The sequence below is a fragment of the Phyllosticta citriasiana genome (assembly GCF_038021145.1).
Source record: "Phyllosticta citriasiana strain CBS 120426 chromosome Unknown IWZ02scaffold_2, whole genome shotgun sequence".
Classification (NCBI taxonomy): Eukaryota; Fungi; Ascomycota; class Dothideomycetes; order Botryosphaeriales; family Phyllostictaceae; genus Phyllosticta; species Phyllosticta citriasiana.
The window spans coordinates 2,264,609-2,281,799 of NW_027117279.1; the positions used below are offsets into that span (position 1 = coordinate 2,264,609).

At 51.6% G+C, this 17,191-nt stretch overlaps 4 protein-coding genes across 4 annotated transcripts; 2 read left to right on the forward strand and 2 right to left on the reverse strand.

Annotated features, from left to right (window-relative positions):
- Positions 1-1,432: 1,432 nt before the first annotated feature.
- IWZ02DRAFT_430297 (uncharacterized protein) lies at positions 1,433-4,088 on the forward strand (the record flags this gene model as incomplete). The annotated part of the gene is made up of 4 exons (XM_066766051.1): positions 1,433-2,242; positions 2,320-2,439; positions 2,489-4,027; positions 4,077-4,088. The coding sequence occupies 4 exons, from the start codon at positions 1,433-1,435 to the stop codon at positions 4,086-4,088; spliced, it is 2,481 nt and encodes an 826-aa protein (XP_066626482.1).
- A 976-nt stretch (positions 4,089-5,064) lies between these two features.
- Positions 5,065-6,454, forward strand: IWZ02DRAFT_141461 (Tat binding protein 1-interacting protein-domain-containing protein). Its single transcript, XM_066761765.1, has 4 exons — positions 5,065-5,558; positions 5,614-5,640; positions 5,725-5,790; positions 5,848-6,454. The coding sequence occupies exons 1-4, from the start codon at positions 5,492-5,494 to the stop codon at positions 6,348-6,350; spliced, it is 663 nt and encodes a 220-aa protein (XP_066626483.1). The 5' UTR covers positions 5,065-5,491; the 3' UTR covers positions 6,351-6,454.
- A 1,410-nt stretch (positions 6,455-7,864) lies between these two features.
- Positions 7,865-8,844, reverse strand: IWZ02DRAFT_443043 (uncharacterized protein). Its single transcript, XM_066766996.1, has 3 exons — positions 8,745-8,844; positions 8,529-8,690; positions 7,865-8,283 (listed from the first exon to the last, which is right to left on the reverse strand). Exons 1-3 carry the CDS (start codon positions 8,809-8,811, stop codon positions 8,045-8,047), a joined length of 468 nt encoding a protein of 155 aa, XP_066626484.1. The 5' UTR covers positions 8,812-8,844; the 3' UTR covers positions 7,865-8,044.
- Positions 8,845-12,402: 3,558 nt separating this feature from the next.
- On the reverse strand, positions 12,403-13,496 carry IWZ02DRAFT_443045 (uncharacterized protein). The gene is made up of 3 exons (XM_066766997.1): positions 13,357-13,496; positions 13,040-13,297; positions 12,403-12,965 (listed from the first exon to the last, which is right to left on the reverse strand). Exons 1-3 carry the CDS (start codon positions 13,469-13,471, stop codon positions 12,682-12,684), a joined length of 657 nt encoding a protein of 218 aa, XP_066626485.1. The 5' UTR covers positions 13,472-13,496; the 3' UTR covers positions 12,403-12,681.
- Positions 13,497-17,191: the final 3,695 nt, after the last annotated feature.

The following is a 17,191-nucleotide window of genomic DNA, read 5'->3' on the forward strand; positions in this document are numbered from 1 at the left end:
CATTTCTCTCCATTCTCGAGGGAAACAACTTCTAGCAACGCCGCAGGACCACAAAAACACATCTTCCACACAGTCCATGTCAAGGTAACAGTCTCTTGGATAGTCATCACCCGCCATTTCCAGCCTGTAAAGAGCAGTCTCGTAATGTTAGGGACAGATGAGTGGCGGTGCAAGTCTCTGCTGTTCCACTCACGTCATCTCCGCAGCTACCGGTTCATTTTGATATTTTCCATTTTGAGAGACTAGTATTCAGCCTGCGACTGCCAGCGGCTCCTGCTACGCCGAGCTCCGCAGACGCGACATGTCGTCAGGACATGCGCGTGATTGAGAGCCGTTGTCTTGCCAGAGGTGAATGGTGGTAGGTGCAGTAGCGTTGAACAGCACAACAGGGTTGACCCCTTTTGCACCCGTCCCGGTCGCTTTGGTCCCCTTTTGTATGAAGTCTAGCGCAAAAGCGGCAGGAGGCAATGATTTTGTTCGGGCAGCAATTTCATGCCCGCAAAAAATGAGTAATGTTAAGATGACGCTGTAAGGGCAGCGGATACCTACGTCGTATTCGGCGCTGTTGATGACGGCAGACGGGGGCGCTGAGTGGAAGCGACTCAGCCTCTGAGGCGAGGTTCACGTGGAATGGCGCAGCTTGGTGGTGTAGAGTGAGTGTACTTATGCTTATGCACTTTAGTTTGATCTATTACGGGCAGCGAGCGACCTTATTATGTTCGTCTAAAAGCTTGAACCCGATCTGCGGACGAGGAAGCGCGGGCCATTGTCGACAAGGCCGACTCGTGTGGTTTTTTTATTTTTATTTTTTTTATTTTATTTTTTTTTTTTGAGGCGCAACCCGCTGGGTGGCCGGGCAGCCTGAGTCGAGGAGAAAGGGGAGGCCCGGGAGGTGGAAACAGGCAGAATCATCAATCATCAAAGCAGACCTATCAAGGGCGCAGTGCTTCTTTGTCGTGTCTCAAGCAGCTCAAGCTCCCGCTTCCGGTCCGGGCTGACGCTGTCAACAGCACAAGGTTATATCCTACAGGGCTCCCGCAAGCTGCGTCAGCGCTGCTTGCGTCCATCTGCTAAATTGTCGACGGTTGATTGATTTTGTTCGTCCTGCTGCCATCCACCTTTGCGACGACACACACACACACACACAGCTGGATCCAGTGCGCGCGCTGCGATCATCACGGCCCAAGAGCTTCCTGTACGTTGCACCGTCACCCTAGCGCCCAGGCCCGTCACTCGATCCCTCGTCCATCCCTCCGCAGCACTTAATACTGCCCCCCTCCGACGCCCATATGTCTACACACACTGTCTTTGCTGCCGAAAATCCAGACCCCACGTGCAGACAAGCAGGGGGCTGACCGGGTCTCACACAGCGCGCGGAGTTCTAAGCCGAGCTGAGGTCGATGCGCCCCCTCAGGGCAGCGCAAAGCGAACCATGAGCCATCACCAATACTACCAGCAACCTCAACAGCTGGGCCTAAGGGCCACCTTCATACCTGGCGGAAACGACGACTACTACATCCCCCATCAGCCCGATCTCGTCTCCCCTGCCCCGCACAGAGTCTTACAGGACGACGTTAGCCAGATCCAGCAGTCGGTCGCCCACCTCGAACTTGCTGCAAACGCGCAGCCGGGCCTGAACGGACGCCAGGCGAGCAGCGCCGGCTCGACCAAGTGGAACAAGCACGCCTCCGTCTACTCGCAATTTTCAAACCCCAACACCGGCGACATGCCCAACTTTACGCCCTTCCCCAAGCTGGTGAACCAGCCGCCCAACGTGCCCCCCACCGACGACGAGAAGGAAGCCATACTCGAGAATGCTCGCACCGGCGTCCTCAACTCCAACGACCCGGAGATGCAGCTGGCGTGGGCCCAGGATGCGCTGACCTTTGTCGACGCTGCCATGGTCCACGCCGAACGCGTCCACGCAAACTCGCCAAGTCGCCCTCCCACTCCTGCCGTCGAGCACCAGCTCCGTGTCGACGCCATGAACATTGTGTCGTTTTTGGCCGACCAACACCACCCGCGCGCCGAATTCATGCGCGGCATGTGGCTGGAATTTGGCAAATTTGGCATGAGGGTGGACAAAAAGGAGGCCTTTCGGTGCTATTCCCGCGCCGCCGACAAGCAGTATTCTCGCGCCGAATACAGGATAGGAATGCTCTTTGAGCAGTCCAATGATCCGATCAAGGCCCTTGCCCACTACAAAAGAGGTGCTGACGCTGGTGATTCAGCTTCCAACTACGTAAGAAGCCGCAGAAAAAATCAAAAAAAAAAAAAAAAAAAAAAAAAGAAAATCGGACGATGCTGACATTAAAACAGCGCCTTGGAATGATGACGTTGCTCGGTCAAAATGGACAGCCTCAGGATTTTGCTCGTGGCATTCAGCTCATCAAGCACGCCGCTGAAACGGCGGACGAAAATGCTCCTCAAGGCGCCTACGTGAGTTTAAGGTTACGGTTGATCAACCAATGGTCTAACGGCGGGACAGGTTCTGGGCATGTTGCAAGCGCGAGAACTCCCGCAAATCAACGTTCCCGAAATATACTTACCCTACGATGAGCGCGCGGCAAAAGCGAACATTGAAAAGGCCGCCTTCCTTGGGTTTGCCAAGGCTCAATTGAAAATGGGCTCCGCTTACGAGCTCTGCACTCTTGGATGCGATTTCAACCCTGCGCTGTCGCTGCATTACAATGCTCTTGCAGCCAGGCAAGGTGAGCCCGAGGCTGACATGGCCATTAGCAAATGGTTCCTCTGCGGTTATGAAGGCGTTTTCCAAAAGAATGAGGAGCTGGCGTACGTCTACGCTGAGCGTGCCGCAGCATCTGGACTCGCCACGGCCGAATTTGCTCTGGGATACTTTTACGAGATTGGAGTCCATGTCCCGGTAAACATTGAAAAGGCCATGGAGTGGTACGACAGGGCTGCCAAGAATGGGAACAAGGACGCCATTTCTCGTCTTGAGAACATCCAACTCAACCGGACCTTGTCAAAGAATGACCACGAAAAGGTCGCGATTAACAAGATCAGATCCCAATTCGGCTCTAAGAAGGGTCAGAGGCCCGACCGGTTCAAGTCTACGCAGGCAAATCCTATGCCCTCTATCCCCGATAGCATGCCTTCGCCTCCGAGCAGTGTGACTTCGCCGGGAAGCTCACGTCCACCCACCCACGGCTCGACCACGCCTTATCCGCTCGAAGACCGGCCTCCAACGGTGCCAGCCGGAGTCCCCTATGACCGTCCCACCTCCGCAGCCCCCTACCCGATGGACAGTGGTCCCCCGATGGTCAGTGGTCCGCCTCGCGTTGGAAGTGCAAGGCCAGCAGGTTATGAAAGTATGCCTCTACCCCGGATTAACACTCGGCCGATGTCAGCGTTTAATTTTGCTCCTCCAGGTCCCGGTACTCCAGGTACTCCTTCAGGCCGCATACCCCCACCCGGACCCGGCCCGAATTATGGTCCCCAGCGCCCGCATACGAGCAACGACCACATGAGCCCGAACGGCCGCAAACCTGTTGGCAACGGTCAGCGCATACCGTCCGGCCCATCTGGCTACAGGCAACCTGGCGGACACCCCGTCGAATATCCCGAACACGGCCAACGTCCAGGCAGCGCCGCCCCCATGGGTCCAGGAGGTATGCATTCCAACAACCCCAGCAGCAATAAGCTCCGCAAGTCCAACGCCCCGCCCGTAGACATTGGATTTCAGGCACCTTTGGAGCAAAAGAAGCCCATGACCTTGCCCGCCGGCTACGAGCGCCACAGCACCATCAACTCTACTCCTGCCACTGGACCGCCCGTCGTCGCACCGAACAGCAGACCCGGAAGCGCACGCCCCCAGACAAGACCAGAGAATGGCCCGCGCCCGGCCCCGCAAAAGACTGAGAGCGCGCCTCCTCCGAGCAACCAACAGACTCCGTCGCCTTCCTCCACCGGTCCCAAGCCGGCTGCCACGGCACCTGTGCCCAGCAAAGGTCCCAAGACTTTTGACGAAATGGGAGTGCCAAAGGTCAAGCAAGATTCTGATTGTGTAAGTTCTTCCTGGTGTTATCGAATTAGCACGTACTGACAAGGCGCAGATTGTCATGTAGATAGTAAACGGGTGCACAGGCTCCTTGGATACATTCACATTGATACCAAACAAGGAGGAGGAGTTATAGGTCACATGCGAAAGATGGGAAGATGTGGCATTGGGAAAGGTTTGGCTTGTTGGACACTCAAACTTGCACCTTTTTTGTTTCTTGTCCCTTTTTTTTGCCCCCAGCGAGAATTTTGGCATAGCGTTGCGCAGACATTGGACTGGGAGATCTCCCTCTCCACCAATGCGTGTGTTCGCATCGGGAAGAGATGCATGGTTGGAGGCTCTGGGACTGAGCTTTGAGAGCAACTGGAAGTGGCTGTATCGGTTGCTGATTTGGATCGTCGATTCTCTCTCTGTATGTGTTTTCCGTTCTAATGCCATGATGCCCACGAAGTGGGCTTTGCGGAAGGGGTGAAAATGGAACCCCAAGAGTGAGGCCATTGCGCTGCAAGGTCGTGTGGCCAGGCAGTTGAACTTGGTCGAGATGGAAAGAGAGACTCGTAGGTCGAGGAGAGAGGAAGGTGAGACTTACGGATGCATGTTCACCGAGTTCTGCCATTTCAGACTTCAATCGGCAACAATACCATCAACTCATTTTTTGATCGGTCATTTGGAATATCCCATCGTCATTGGTCTTTAGGACTTCATTACCATTCATTGGGTTGAGCACCGTCTTTCTTGGTTACCGCGAAGCCTCGCGTGGCACCTCACCCATGTTCAAACTCGCTCTCGCGTTCGACTTCTCCACGTCCACTTCGACTCTCGTTTTATTCTTCTGCACGATCTTCGCCCTTGTCGTTCTTGAGTTTACTCCACATCTTCGAGATTTTCTTCGTGATCTCGACGATCTCCCGGCGCCCCCGGCCCCCCCTGCTCCCCCACCTGATCCTCAGAACGTCGACCGCCTCATCGCCTGGCGCTACTTTTTCTTCATCCGTTTTTACTAGCTGCGCCTTCTACCCTTCACCTACAACACCGATTTCTGCCTTCACATCGGACGCAAATCTTCTCAGCTCGATAATCAAAACGCGCAGGCATCGACACCGTCTAGGAACAACGTTTGCTGTCCCTGTTCCGCACGCCACTAACTCACATTGTCTTGGTTGCGCACCTAACTGTTCTATGCTACGTACCTAGGGCTCGGCTTGATTCGTCTCTCACGTCCCAGCAACGACGGCGAGTCTTCTAGCTACGCATTCGCGCACACGACGCAGCCCATATTTCTCTGGCCCAGCCGCCCAGCATTCATCGCACCCCTGTGCATCTCCGGCGTGGAATTAGGCGAGGTGAAGGGGCTCGTCGGTGACAATCTGAGAAGAATCAAAGGCCGCGCGCTGCTGGAACAGACAGGGCAGGAAGGGAGAAACCAGCTGCCAAAGTGGAGTACGAGACGTGCGTCGAGAGAACGACGACATGCCCCCACGCAAGGAGAAGGATGCAAAGGACGGAGCAAAGGTGGAGCGGATTACAGGGTCTGAAGGTATGATGGTCTGAGTTGAGAGTGGAGGAAGATGACGCTGATGGTTTTTTGACAGCGGCGGATCTAGTGCTCAAGTACCTGAGTAAGTGGGCTGGACTTCATCATACTTCAACTCGAAAGGCTCGAGGATCTCTTGACCTGGCTTCAATGCTGACCACAGAGACAGACGAACAAAACCGGCCCTACTCCGCCAATGACATCAGCGCAAACCTGCACAACAAGGTCACCAAAGGTCCTTCCTTGTCCACCCCTGCAGCCCTCACCTCCCACTGACCTCCCACTCTCACAGCCGCCGCGACCAAACTCCTCAAAGACCTCGCCGACAAAAACCTCCTCATATGCCGCGCCTCAGGCAAACAGCTCGTCTACCACGTCCCTCAAAACGCCGCCGACGCAGCCGCATCGTCACCCGAGCACCTCGCCGCGCTCGACGCCCAAACCACAACGCTCAAAACCAACACGGCGGCTGCACTCGCCGAAACCAAAAGCCTCCGATCAACCATCGCGACGCTAGGCGCAACGGTGCCGCTCGCCGAGCTGCGTGCTTCCGTTCAAGCGCTTGAGGATGAGGCCGGCGATGCGGAGTCTCGGGTTGCGGCACTGAGGGCTGGCAATGTTGTCCTCGTCAGCGCGGAGGAGCGCGAAATGCTGGAGCAGATGATGAGGAAGTGGGCCAGGGCGGAGAAGGCGAGGAAGAAAATCGTCAAGGAGCTTTGGGATACCATTGTTGATCATGTCGGTGATAAGGATGTCCTGGCTGAGTTGAGGGAGCGCCTGGGTCTGGATGAGTAAGGGACTGGAGCAGGTGCATGCGCATTTGCTTAGGACTGATGGATCGTGGCGTCTTGCTGTTTCCTTGCTGTCTGTCTGGCTTGCTTGCTTGCTTCTTTGTTGACTGGAAAGGCTTTTGTATTCGGTCTCCAGTGGGTAGGCTGCAGGGCTCTGGCGTTGCTGTCGCGTCGTCGTGGTCTTTTTCATTCATTAATTCTTTGCTTCGATTTCATCTGCTCCGCTTTGCTCGTCGTCTGGGTGGCTGCCTTGATACATAACATCCTGAGCATTTAAAAAGCTCAGAACACTGCGAATCAAGCAAGGAAATTCTGAACTGCAACATGCCGTTGTTCAGGTTTCTGACGTTTCTCCCTTTTCCGAACTCATGAATGCGCCGTCCACCCATTTGCTCCACCCAAATAAAAGAAAGCCGTCTCATAACTACCTATCTAGCTCCACGTCCCATCCAATCCAATCAATTCATCGAGCAGTCAGTCAGTGCGGTTGTTTGTCTGGTTGTAAATGAGGAAGGAGGGTCGCGAATGCGCCTGTTGCTTTCTCTTCTCTACCAATGTGTCAGTTGTCCGGTATATAGGAGAGGAGAGCAAATACGCACTGACTGCTGGATCCAATCGGGTTCTGATGGGCAGGCGGCTCGTTCGCCTCTCCCCCTCAGTGCGTCTTGTCTTTTGGACAAGCCTTTGGCTCGTGGGTCGGCCAGCAGAGCGTTGGGTGGTTTGCTGCGTGAGTGGGTGAACTCACTCGTGGGTCTGTTTGTTATTAATGATGAAGGACAAAGGGTAGAAAGGGGTAGAGAGGGATAGGGTGGAGAGAGGTGCGTGCGTGGTTTTATTGTGGCATGTTTCTTTTCTTTCTTCTTCTCTATCTGTCATATATATACACACACACATAAATACACGTATACATACATATAAATCTCTTATCGTCTGCATCGTACAAATTGGGCTGCGAACCACTTGACAGACGGTGCCATGAGTTGCGAGCCAACTTCGACTTCGACTGCGACTGCAAGTTATCGTCAAAGACATTCCATTCCGGCTGCGGTTTATGGCAGTATTGTCTGTTGATTCGATGTTGCTTTTGTAGCCCGACTTCACTGCCTTTCTGCTCTCCGTTCCGTCACTCTAGGCAAGTTCCACTATGCTACTTTTGCAAACTCACGTTGGATGCTTCTATATCCAAGGAAGCCAAGTAGTGTTGAGGTATGCCTTCCGGTTGGATCCTGAGGTCGAGTCGTTCGTGGGAAGGCTGAACCTCCGATTCCCCCGTAAGCAGTTCCAGTTCAGACAAAGCGGAAAAAGTGCCGCCTCCGTGCCACGAGCACTCGTGGCTCGTGTTCTTTTCAGCGAATCAGACCCATGATCCCTGAGATAAGCTCCTTGCCCTCCCCGGACGCAAGGTTCCGCGCGAAGCGACCATCCCTGCAAGGTGACGTGCATTTGTGGCCGTCCAAGCGGGGATGGCTCAGAGATAAAAGGCACGCTATTCCCATGTACTGGGCCAGATTTTGGACCCTTGAAAACTGCATCGAAGGGTGGTAATGATTTGGAACGGGTCTATTTTCTTTCCGTTCTCATTCTTGAGCTTCCTACAATCTTCTCACTGTGCCATTTCTCCGTCTGACCCGTCTATAGATGCTGAAACCCCTTCAACACGCTGACTCTCTTCGTCGCAATATACCTTTGCACTTCCCCTCATGGCTCTGGCTCAGCGTAGTGGGCAGTGTTGATGATTGTGGTAACAGAATGCCAGGAACCTCTAGTCCTCGGAAGCAGCGAGTTGGAACGGAAGTCTTCGAGTTCCGAATCGAGTTCAAAACAAGGCAGAACGTTGCGACGGACACGGCGGCGAAGACGACGATGGTAGCGCCTGCGGAGACGAGAATCGTGCCCCTCAAGATTTTGAGGCTGGAGGGAGACTGAAGAGGATGGTACTAGAGAAGTCGGATGTCAGACGTCCGTTCGTTGTGAGATTCATGATGGAGTCAAGTCAGAAAGAACATAGTGGCGCGGCGGATGGCAACTCTTCTCGGCCGTATACATGTCGACAAGATGCGTAAGGAAACGGAGTCGTGGGGGAGAACACCCCCCCCCCAAACCCCCCCCCAAAAAAAAAAAAAAAATTAGCCGATGAAGGAGTAACGAGTAAAACGGGAACCAAAGCAACAGGATAACCAACCTTGCTTGGATATTTGTGAATGTCTTCCAAAAGAGGAAAGCACGAGAGGCCACAGTTGTTTGCGACAGATAAATCCGACCAAGGGGATAATGCCGGCAAGGCAAACAGCAACCAGGGCGAGCTTGGCTTCAATTGACCAAGAGTTATTTTTCGGTGAAGTGTCTAGTTGTGTCAGAATAATCAAGAAGATTGACTGTCGAGAATCCAAATGCTTACCATTTGCATTGGTCCACTGGAGGTCAGTAGAATTAGCTCTCTCGCACAAGATCTTATGAATAGACATTATGATTATCAAGAAGGCCAGCGAGATTGAGACTGTAAGACTTGTGTTTGAAAGGTAGAAATTGCTGGAACAAGAATTAGCCAGTCTTATACTACGGCACTACTGGCGGATCCCTCTCGTGCCTGGCGCATCCATGCCGACTTGCAGATCTCGGCTCTCTGCACCGCCGCACCCTAGTCTATATTAGGAAAAGCCCTTCCGCTAGGATCCTTGTCGACAGGCGCGTTGAAACACGTGTATCCTCGCGTCAAATTGTGGAAGCACCCATTCCTGCCCCTACTCACCGTATCTATTGTTCATTGGCCCCAGAATGATTGCAATGCATAGAATACGCCTAATCTGTGTCATCACGAGAGGACACATGCCGGTTTCCCCCAAGGTAGTGACGCGGCTCACTTGATGTAAGAGGCACAGAGAAGCGATCACACCGTAAAAAAGACCACATACTCTTCTTTAATGGAGATTTTGCCATTTCGACAAGTTAACATAGGTGCAAAACAAGCAAGAAGCACAAGAGACGCAGGTAAGGAACGACTGATGCACACAAGCAGGGCCCCTAAGCTGATCGAAAAGGTTATAGCTAACGGAAGAAACACTGCCAGGGCCAGTACAGCGAAGCCGATTCTGGCTTCTGTTGACCAGAAGTCATTGTACTTTGGCGAACCTGAGTCTAATGAGTAGAATGCTGAATGATTTTGCTGAAAATTGACCAACCCGCAAGGTTATTGAGCAATTCATTCTCTGATTTGGTGTGAAAAGAATTGTTGTATGGGGCAGATATTCTGTGTGCTCTGCGTGATTCAACTGGTGAAAGCACAAAAGGGATCAATAAGAGCTCTGGGTCATACGGATATGAGGGTGGAATTACGGACTTTGCATTTGCTTAATCAAATGTGTTGGATCATGGCCGCTCAATGCGCGGTTGAAAGTAAGAAATTTTGGACTTGTGGACTGACAGACTGACCAAGGAATCACTAGGATGTCCAATAAGGAGAAGGATTGCGGCAAAGGGCAGCAGCTGCAGAAGCATGTGCGCGACAGGCTAGTAGAGACTTCTCTTTCGCCCGCCACAGCAGCGTTGGCATGCGTCGAAGGCAACGGGGTCTGACGTCAAGCTAGTCCGGAGAGCTGCGGTAGGCGCACAGCCCCTGACCCCTCAACGCCCAGCGATGCAAGTTTTTGATGGTGATTGGTCGGCTCCAAGACAAGAGCTCCAGCGAATACCTGGCAGCCGAATGACCTCCCTAGCCAGCAACTTGACCCGGGCCTGACCATGCTAATCACTTTTGAATACCCTCATCCGCCTCCTCTTCCGCTCCCACGTGTGAATAGAAGAGAATTGTCGTCGCGGTGTGAGAATGGTGGCCCAAGGTGAGTATTGTGTTGTTTCGGCACTTGATCACCCGCTCCCACACCCTAGCCTGTCAGCTTGGAACGGCGACACAGTTGGAAATAATCCTCTTGTTTTCCTTCAGCCGTGGGATTATCTAGAATCTACCATCCGCGCTCTCATATTAAGAAAAGACATCATTGCAACACGTCAGCTTTCCAGCTCACTTTCACAAATTCATCTCTGGCCCTTTGACAACTGGCTATTACTTCACAGTTACAGTCATCGTGGCGCCGGGCTAACAATTTCAGGGCCTTAGCGATCCATCTCATCTTTCAATCTTTCAGTCCGATCGATCATGAACCGAGGACAGTGCCAAATCAGATATACTGTACATGCCCGCTTTCGCCGCAACGCCTGCCAGCTTGCGCCAAAATTTCCCGTCCAGTGGAATTACTGCATTTTGAAGAGTCATTTAAAAGGATGTCGGTGTTTTCCGTCCCGGAGCCAGCCTGAAGGCTCAAAAATTGCCCTTGTTGGGACTTTCATGACCTTTGGGGATCAAGTGTCCATGAGCTGTGTTGACATTCCTCTACCAAATAAGGAGAATTAATTCCTCGCTGGAGGTCGTTTCAAGGTCCAGCGTCTAAGTCCTCTGCGATCTTCAACTTCTCGTGGTCGCTTTCGTTGTTGATCAAGCCTGGTTCTTCGCACGAGTTGCATAATGGAAGGACTAGTTCCTGCCGGTGCTGTCATAGAACGGCTGGTCGGAGCATCGTAGGTTGATTGACACGGGGAATTTCTGTGCGTGATTTGTTGGTCAAAAAATGGACCAAGAAACATATGGCGGTTTGGGAAGGCAGTGCGGTCAAAACATACGGGATGGTCGACTTTTTGCTCGAGGTTTTCCGCCTTTTGAAGTGGGCCCCAAAACTTCACCAAAGTCGCATACGAATAATGCTCCCAACGAGCGGAACGAGAACAATTGGAAAAAGTCCAAAGATGTCGATAATTACCTCAATTGATAGCTGGGTTGACTGCTTGTCATTACTCGGCAACGAGGTCGAATTGTCTACGTATTGTTATTGGATGTTGCTGCAATTTTCAAGTCCAACTTACTGTTCATGTCAAGTTGTAGGGATTGGCTCGCGCAAGCTGAACAGCGTGGTACAATGGGTGATGCGACTCGAACAACGTAAGATTGATGAGATAGTTTCCAAGTCGACGGAAAAGTCTTCGGAAGAATGAAATGCGCGATATTGATTGACTTGGGGATCATTCTTGCATTCGAACCAGGCGTTGTGCTTCCTCTCACATCTAACACCGGTAGCTCTTGCGCCACAGCTGATGGACACCCCGGGTGGCTTTTGTGCCACACCACTGTAAAACTTGACCGGGGTTCTAACTTAGAAGGTCTGCGCAGCTGCACTGTCACACTGGATCCTGCTGATGTTTTCCCACCAACGTCATGCCCATTGGTACAGCGCAGCGGCTTCTCTCGCCTTGCTTCTTTTCTTCTCCGCATTGCGTCTATTTCCTGGCCTCCATCGAACTTTTTGCTGCCTATGTCCTACCAAATTCTCTCTGTTTTCGAATTGCCACAAAGCACTAGAACTCGGAAATGGAAGTTGGGGCAAGCATTTATCGAGTTTCCTCCGGGCAATTTAAAATTTCCTAATTGTTGAATTTAACTTTCGACAATGGCGCATGGAACGCCATTTTAGCAGTCTTGCAGGCTATTAGTTGCCTTGGCAGTCACTAGCCACAACACACTAAGCCGCCTGACTGCGTGTCTGTTGCAGTTATTCTCGGCCTCGTCTTCCGTTCTTCATGCATGGTGAAGTTCCCCTAAACCTCCATCTCCATAGATAATGACAATAGTCTGTGAGTCTCACTAAAATATGTTCCTTCTTGACACATGCTGAACACCCAGGAAGAAAATATTCTTGCCAGGCGTCCTTAGCCTCCTGTGCATCCAAATCTATAGTAGACCGTTGGGTCGCGAAAGACCGCCGAAATCAACGTTATTGCTGTAGCACCGCTGCTTTGCTTTTACATCGTCAGAGTGAATGACAGAATTGCATTCAATGTGGGAAACAGGAAAGGAAGTCATAATTATTTGCCATGCGAGTCACAATAGCGCGGTTGCGAAGATTCCCATCAAATCGGCGCCCTAGCGGGAGCGAAACATCGCGCACGGACGCGGCCCGTCCCGCGCACACACAGGCCGCTCCTTGTCTTGCGCTCTCTGAACTCCTTGCCGCGATTCCACCATTGTTTAAATTCGATTGGTAAAGCAGACGTGTCAATTTAGTTTCTCGATGCCTCATATAGCTCATTACCAGGTTCCCGCTTTCGTCCATGAGTGCCATTTCTCATACTCATAATTCGTTGCAATTTCAAAACTTGAACAAAGAAATCGTGTTACCCGGTTCCCGTTGAGCATTCATGTTCGCAATTTTTCATCGTAGAGCTCGCAGATCCAGAGCTTATGGCTCAAAAATAGGCCGAGTGATCCCAGTGCAATTCTGAGCGAGTTGTTATTCCGGGGCTAATAAAAGATTAGACGATGTGTGTCGCAACGGAGGCGACAGCTGATTCGTTCTTGGGACACGAAAATCGCCGCTCAGTCCGATTGTGGGGGGCTTCGGATGTCTCTGACGGTCGAGAGAAGAGCATGAACGTCGCTGGAGGCCCTGCGAGTCGAAGATCCGGATCTCAATCTTCTCCTGAGCCGGACTTGAAGGTGAAGTGGGAGTTTTCTGACGGCGCTGCCTAAGTTGGCTTTCGCTCAGAACGACCGGTTGTTCTATCAATGGCAGTACTGCTGAAGACTTTAGCTTGTAATCATGGAAGGGCAAATGGAAGCGCGCCCTTTGCAATCATGGTAAGACCCACCTGGATCTGACTCCTCGCGGTATCCACAAAGACCGAGGAAAAAACCTCCCAAAGCGGTCACATGAACTACAAGCCATGTTCTAATGGGTTTCAATGCGGTAGCATATTGTAAAAAGAATGTTCGGAGCCTGCCCTTGCAGGTGCCATAGAATTCGGTTCCGGCCGCATATCCTTTGAAGTCACGAGCCAGGTTGTACGCAAACACTGCCATTGCGATTTTGGCTTCAACGGACCAAGGCTGTGCGCTTTCGGGGCTCGCTGCAATTTGCAGGATGAGAAAAGATTCCGTGCTTTGTAGCGGACGAAAAGGAACGTACCATTGCGCGTGACGACGAGCGGCATGTCGCTGAGACTGACCGAAGAAGTGGCCATCTCTGAGGGCATTGACCTGTTTGATGAGAATGCCGATAAAAAATCAAATGGTCGACCCATTTATACAGACGATAATTCGGTTAACCGACCAAGAAAAATTCGAAAGACTAGACGACAGAGAAGTTGTGAAGCCCAAAGTACTCACTCGTGTTGTGTGTGGGGTGTCTTGACGAGGTGGCTTGCATCGATTGGACACTGTCTTTTCGCTTTGCGACGCGTCCCGTTCACATCCTTGAAATTCAGCCTAAGAGCCTCCCCAAAAGATGCATTGCAGGTACCGTGCCACATAAATATGGTAGGGTGATATGGAGATGCGCATGTAGGTCTCCCAAGGCCAATGGATCTTTCGCACCGCCTCCACCAACACGCTCAGGAAGACACTGTTGTCAGCTGCGATTCTGTGCGTGAAAGTCTCGATCACTTGGGTGCGTAGATCAACGAGTCCACGTCTGCGTGCCGGGTCTCTTCCTACTATCTCACACTTGTAGTCAAGGATGGAACCAAACAAGCAACAGTCTGTTCAGTAGTAGCCGTGGAACTGAAAATTTTCTTGGTCTTCCAATCTCAATTGAGGCTCGTGGGCATGAGAAACTAGACCATGATCTGCATGAAGAAACCAGCCAAAAAGGACTGATCGACAGGCTGCATGACCCACTTCCCGCCTTCAACCTGCGTGTGATTATCGTGAAGGATTCCAGCGAGAAGGCTATGGAGCGACGCAGGTATGCCCAACTCATTGCAACGCTGATCAACGGTCTCGAAGCAGATAGACTTGAGTTGATGACAAGGACAACAGACCGGATGTCATTTTTCCCGACTGTTGCCTGCAGGGCTTTTTCATCTGTCTCAAGCCCTTCCTTGAATTCGTTGCTCTGGTACAGTCCTGTCGCCCGTCTTTTCTCATTGCCTTTTAGTTGGCTTCGTGTCAATTCGCATTTAGAAGTCAATTGAAACCGACAATGGCTATTTGCGGTACCATTTGTCAATTTATGTACTGCTCAGAATTCCATCCAAAAGCATGGTGCAGCGACATGCAGATACACAGTTCTTCCCATGGAGTATGTATGGAGTGAATTTGAGCAGTTTGCGCAAGCCGGTGGGGTAGACGATTGGATTAGGGATAAGCTATGGTGAAAACTCAACCCCAAAGCCCATAGCAATAAGGATAGTTATAGAACAGCCCATCTAGCAACTCGAATAAGTCAGTAGTGCAATCTGAGAAGCACCAATTGCGTTGAGTAATGCAGTTCTTCACAACATCATGAATCAATCAGCGCAATCTTCTGGAATTCCTTGCAACTTCAACCGTCAGGAAGGAAAGCGTAATGTGGAACATGAATCGAAAAAGACAGGCGGGAGATCCGAACAAGACAGCATGCCTACAGACGGCGTACTGGTGAAAAAAGTGTAGAGGAAATCCACGCTGTCTGTTGGTGTCCAAGAAAGCCGCGGGCGATACATCCTGGGCAAGCAAATCCTGGAATTATTCCATGGAGTCCACTGGCTTAGTCCCGGAGTTCAAATTCCTGTGGGTGTCCGGAAGGTTGGCAGGAGAAGACGACGTTGCACTCGCAGTAGGGCGAGATTCGTCCATTTCGCCGCAAGTGAAGGCAGTGGTCTGGCGATGTGGTGTCCGACGGCCGCCACTATCGTCTGTTGTCGTGATTCTGTTGGTCCCGGAATCATCATCGGAGCTGGCCAGAGTCCTTCTTCCATCAGAGTCGTCGTGACATTGGACGACGTCAGACGCCTTTGTGTCCTGGGATCTACCAACGTCAGCGCTGTCCGAGACTTCACTTCGGGCAAGGAATCCATCATTAACGGGCGGCGGCTGCGCTCCGTTGGAATTGCTGTGATATGTCTTGGGCCACAATGTCCCTCGTGCATTCTGTACGTTGGAAGTGCAAAAAGTGGCGTCGGCTGAGATCATCGCCATCTCGCTTTCGTTGCCGCCGTGATGATTGCCAGTCGATGTTAGATTCGCATGACCAAGCCCTTGGAAAATCAGTGCAAGGTTCTTGTACCCATTTTTGGGTGAGAAGATAGCACCCACCCGCACCTCGATTTTCCACGCTGATATCTGCCGCGCGTCTCTTTGCAGCTTTGCGATGCAGGAGATGCTTGGAGACGAGTCAGCAGATCGGAACAAGGGCCGCCAGGAGGACTCGGACCATTGTGATAATGGCTTCTTTGGACAAGCCTGATTTGACGGAATCATACGACTTGCGCGTACAAAAACCTAGTGTTCATCAGTTTTTAATTTCGCTCAGATATCTCTACATACAGGTCATGTTTACGTCGACGAAAAGTTCGAAAGAGGTTGTAAGGCAGGATTCCTGCTGAAAGAGATTCCGTTGAAAGTAAATGTCAAAGGTGCGAATTGGAATTGTGTTTGACGTGAGGATCCAGCGGAAGCATGGATTTCAATGTCCAGCTGGGAGGGAGATGATTGAGGTGGAGCCGAAGACGCACAATGCGAATATTCATATCAGCGAACGCCGCAGTAGGGAGTAGTTGACTGTGGTAGGGTTTGAATTCAAATTGAAGCTGAATTACCCTCCTTTTTTGGCTTGGGGTTTAGCAAATCGAACGATAAAATCTTAGTAACCGAGAGAATGAGAAGCCTGGGGAAGAGGAACGTTAGTGGAGATGCCCGATCTTATAGAATTGGCTTGCACAGCCCATTAAAGACGTATGCTCAAGCCTTAGGATCTTCACTCCCCATCATTCTGCAGCAGACTTGCGAATCCTGTCAGGCCTGCTTGCAGAATCAACAAGGATCTGATTGGCCTGCCGCAATTTACGGGCATTCATTGCTTGTCAAGAAAACAACGTGGAAGACCAGTCGGCTATTTTATTGCAACCGGTGTTCTTGCTCCGCTCCGCAGGCTTCCCCGCTTTCATCAGAGAGCAGTGTGCAAAAAGCTAGCAACCTATCAGCATTGGAGAAGTGTCATGAACAAAGTTTGTGCCTTGCATGGTATCGTGTGTAGCATAGTGCAGCATCAGAGATCAAGCGAAAAGGGAGAAGTGCCAACCTCAGCTCTGTTAGCCCCCAAACGGTCAACTGAAGGCGTCATACCTCAGATCTACGAATCGTAACCGCATGGAAATCCTTCCAGCACAGTTTTGGTCCAATCCTCAATACAATGTTCGTAGGAACCGACCGACACCTCGAAATTGTCAGCATGCATGTGGCGATTTGTGGCCCAGGTGTTCGCGTGCGAGCGGTGCCCACCGCGCGCCAACACATCTCACACGCACCCCTTAGGCGCCAGCCAATGTGAGAACCAAGCAGGAGTAATCTACTCGCAGAGCCGCACAAACGGTGTGAAGGGCTCGAATGCGCAAGGCTGAACCTCCTGAAACTAAAGATTGTCGTTAGCCATCTGTCGTTGACATACGCACACTCACACGAACCTTCTGCAGCAGTCTTGCTCTTCGCGCTTTGCGGCAGTCACGATTTGTCAAAGCTCTTGTTTCCTTGGTTCAGTGGTCGTCCTGTTTTCGTCGGACTGTGTGTCTTACGTGATGGGCACAATCAAGCTCTTCTTAGACTCTCTTCGTCAATCAATCGTCTTCGAAGCAACCAACTTCCCGCAATAGTACCCGGGCGCTCATACTCACCACACGCTGCACTTACCTTACTGTACGAGCGGTACCTCTGCACCAGCAAACAAACCATTCTGACTCTCTTCCGATCAAATTCGAATATGATGCGCATTGCGAAGAGCAAAACACCACGTCCCCACAACCACTCGTCCCACAAATATTAAAGTC

What these genes read in the sequence shown, in the direction of transcription:
- IWZ02DRAFT_443045 (XM_066766997.1), bottom strand. Translation starts at nt 13,471, where the DNA reads ATGGGTCGACCATTTGATTTTTTATCGGCATTCTCATCAAACAGGTCA. An exon ending in GCTCGTCGTCACGCGCAATG is followed by an intron (nt 13,298 to 13,356) that starts GTACGTTCCTTT and finishes TGCAAATTGCAG; the next exon opens with CGAGCCCCGAAAGCGCACAG. An exon ending in CCGCGAGGAGTCAGATCCAG is followed by an intron (nt 12,966 to 13,039) that starts GTGGGTCTTACC and finishes AGTCTTCAGCAG; the next exon opens with TACTGCCATTGATAGAACAA.
- IWZ02DRAFT_141461 (XM_066761765.1), top strand. Translation starts at nt 5,492, where the DNA reads ATGCCCCCACGCAAGGAGAAGGATGCAAAGGACGGAGCAAAGGTGGAG. An exon ending in GCGGATTACAGGGTCTGAAG is followed by an intron (nt 5,559 to 5,613) that starts GTATGATGGTCT and finishes GTTTTTTGACAG; the next exon opens with CGGCGGATCTAGTGCTCAAG. An exon ending in GCACAACAAGGTCACCAAAG is followed by an intron (nt 5,791 to 5,847) that starts GTCCTTCCTTGT and finishes CCACTCTCACAG; the next exon opens with CCGCCGCGACCAAACTCCTC.
- IWZ02DRAFT_443043 (XM_066766996.1), bottom strand. Translation starts at nt 8,811, where the DNA reads ATGTCTATTCATAAGATCTTGTGCGAGAGAGCTAATTCTACTGACCTC. An exon ending in CCAGTGGACCAATGCAAATG is followed by an intron (nt 8,691 to 8,744) that starts GTAAGCATTTGG and finishes TGACACAACTAG; the next exon opens with ACACTTCACCGAAAAATAAC. An exon ending in TTCACAAATATCCAAGCAAG is followed by an intron (nt 8,284 to 8,528) that starts GTTGGTTATCCT and finishes CGACTTCTCTAG; the next exon opens with TACCATCCTCTTCAGTCTCC.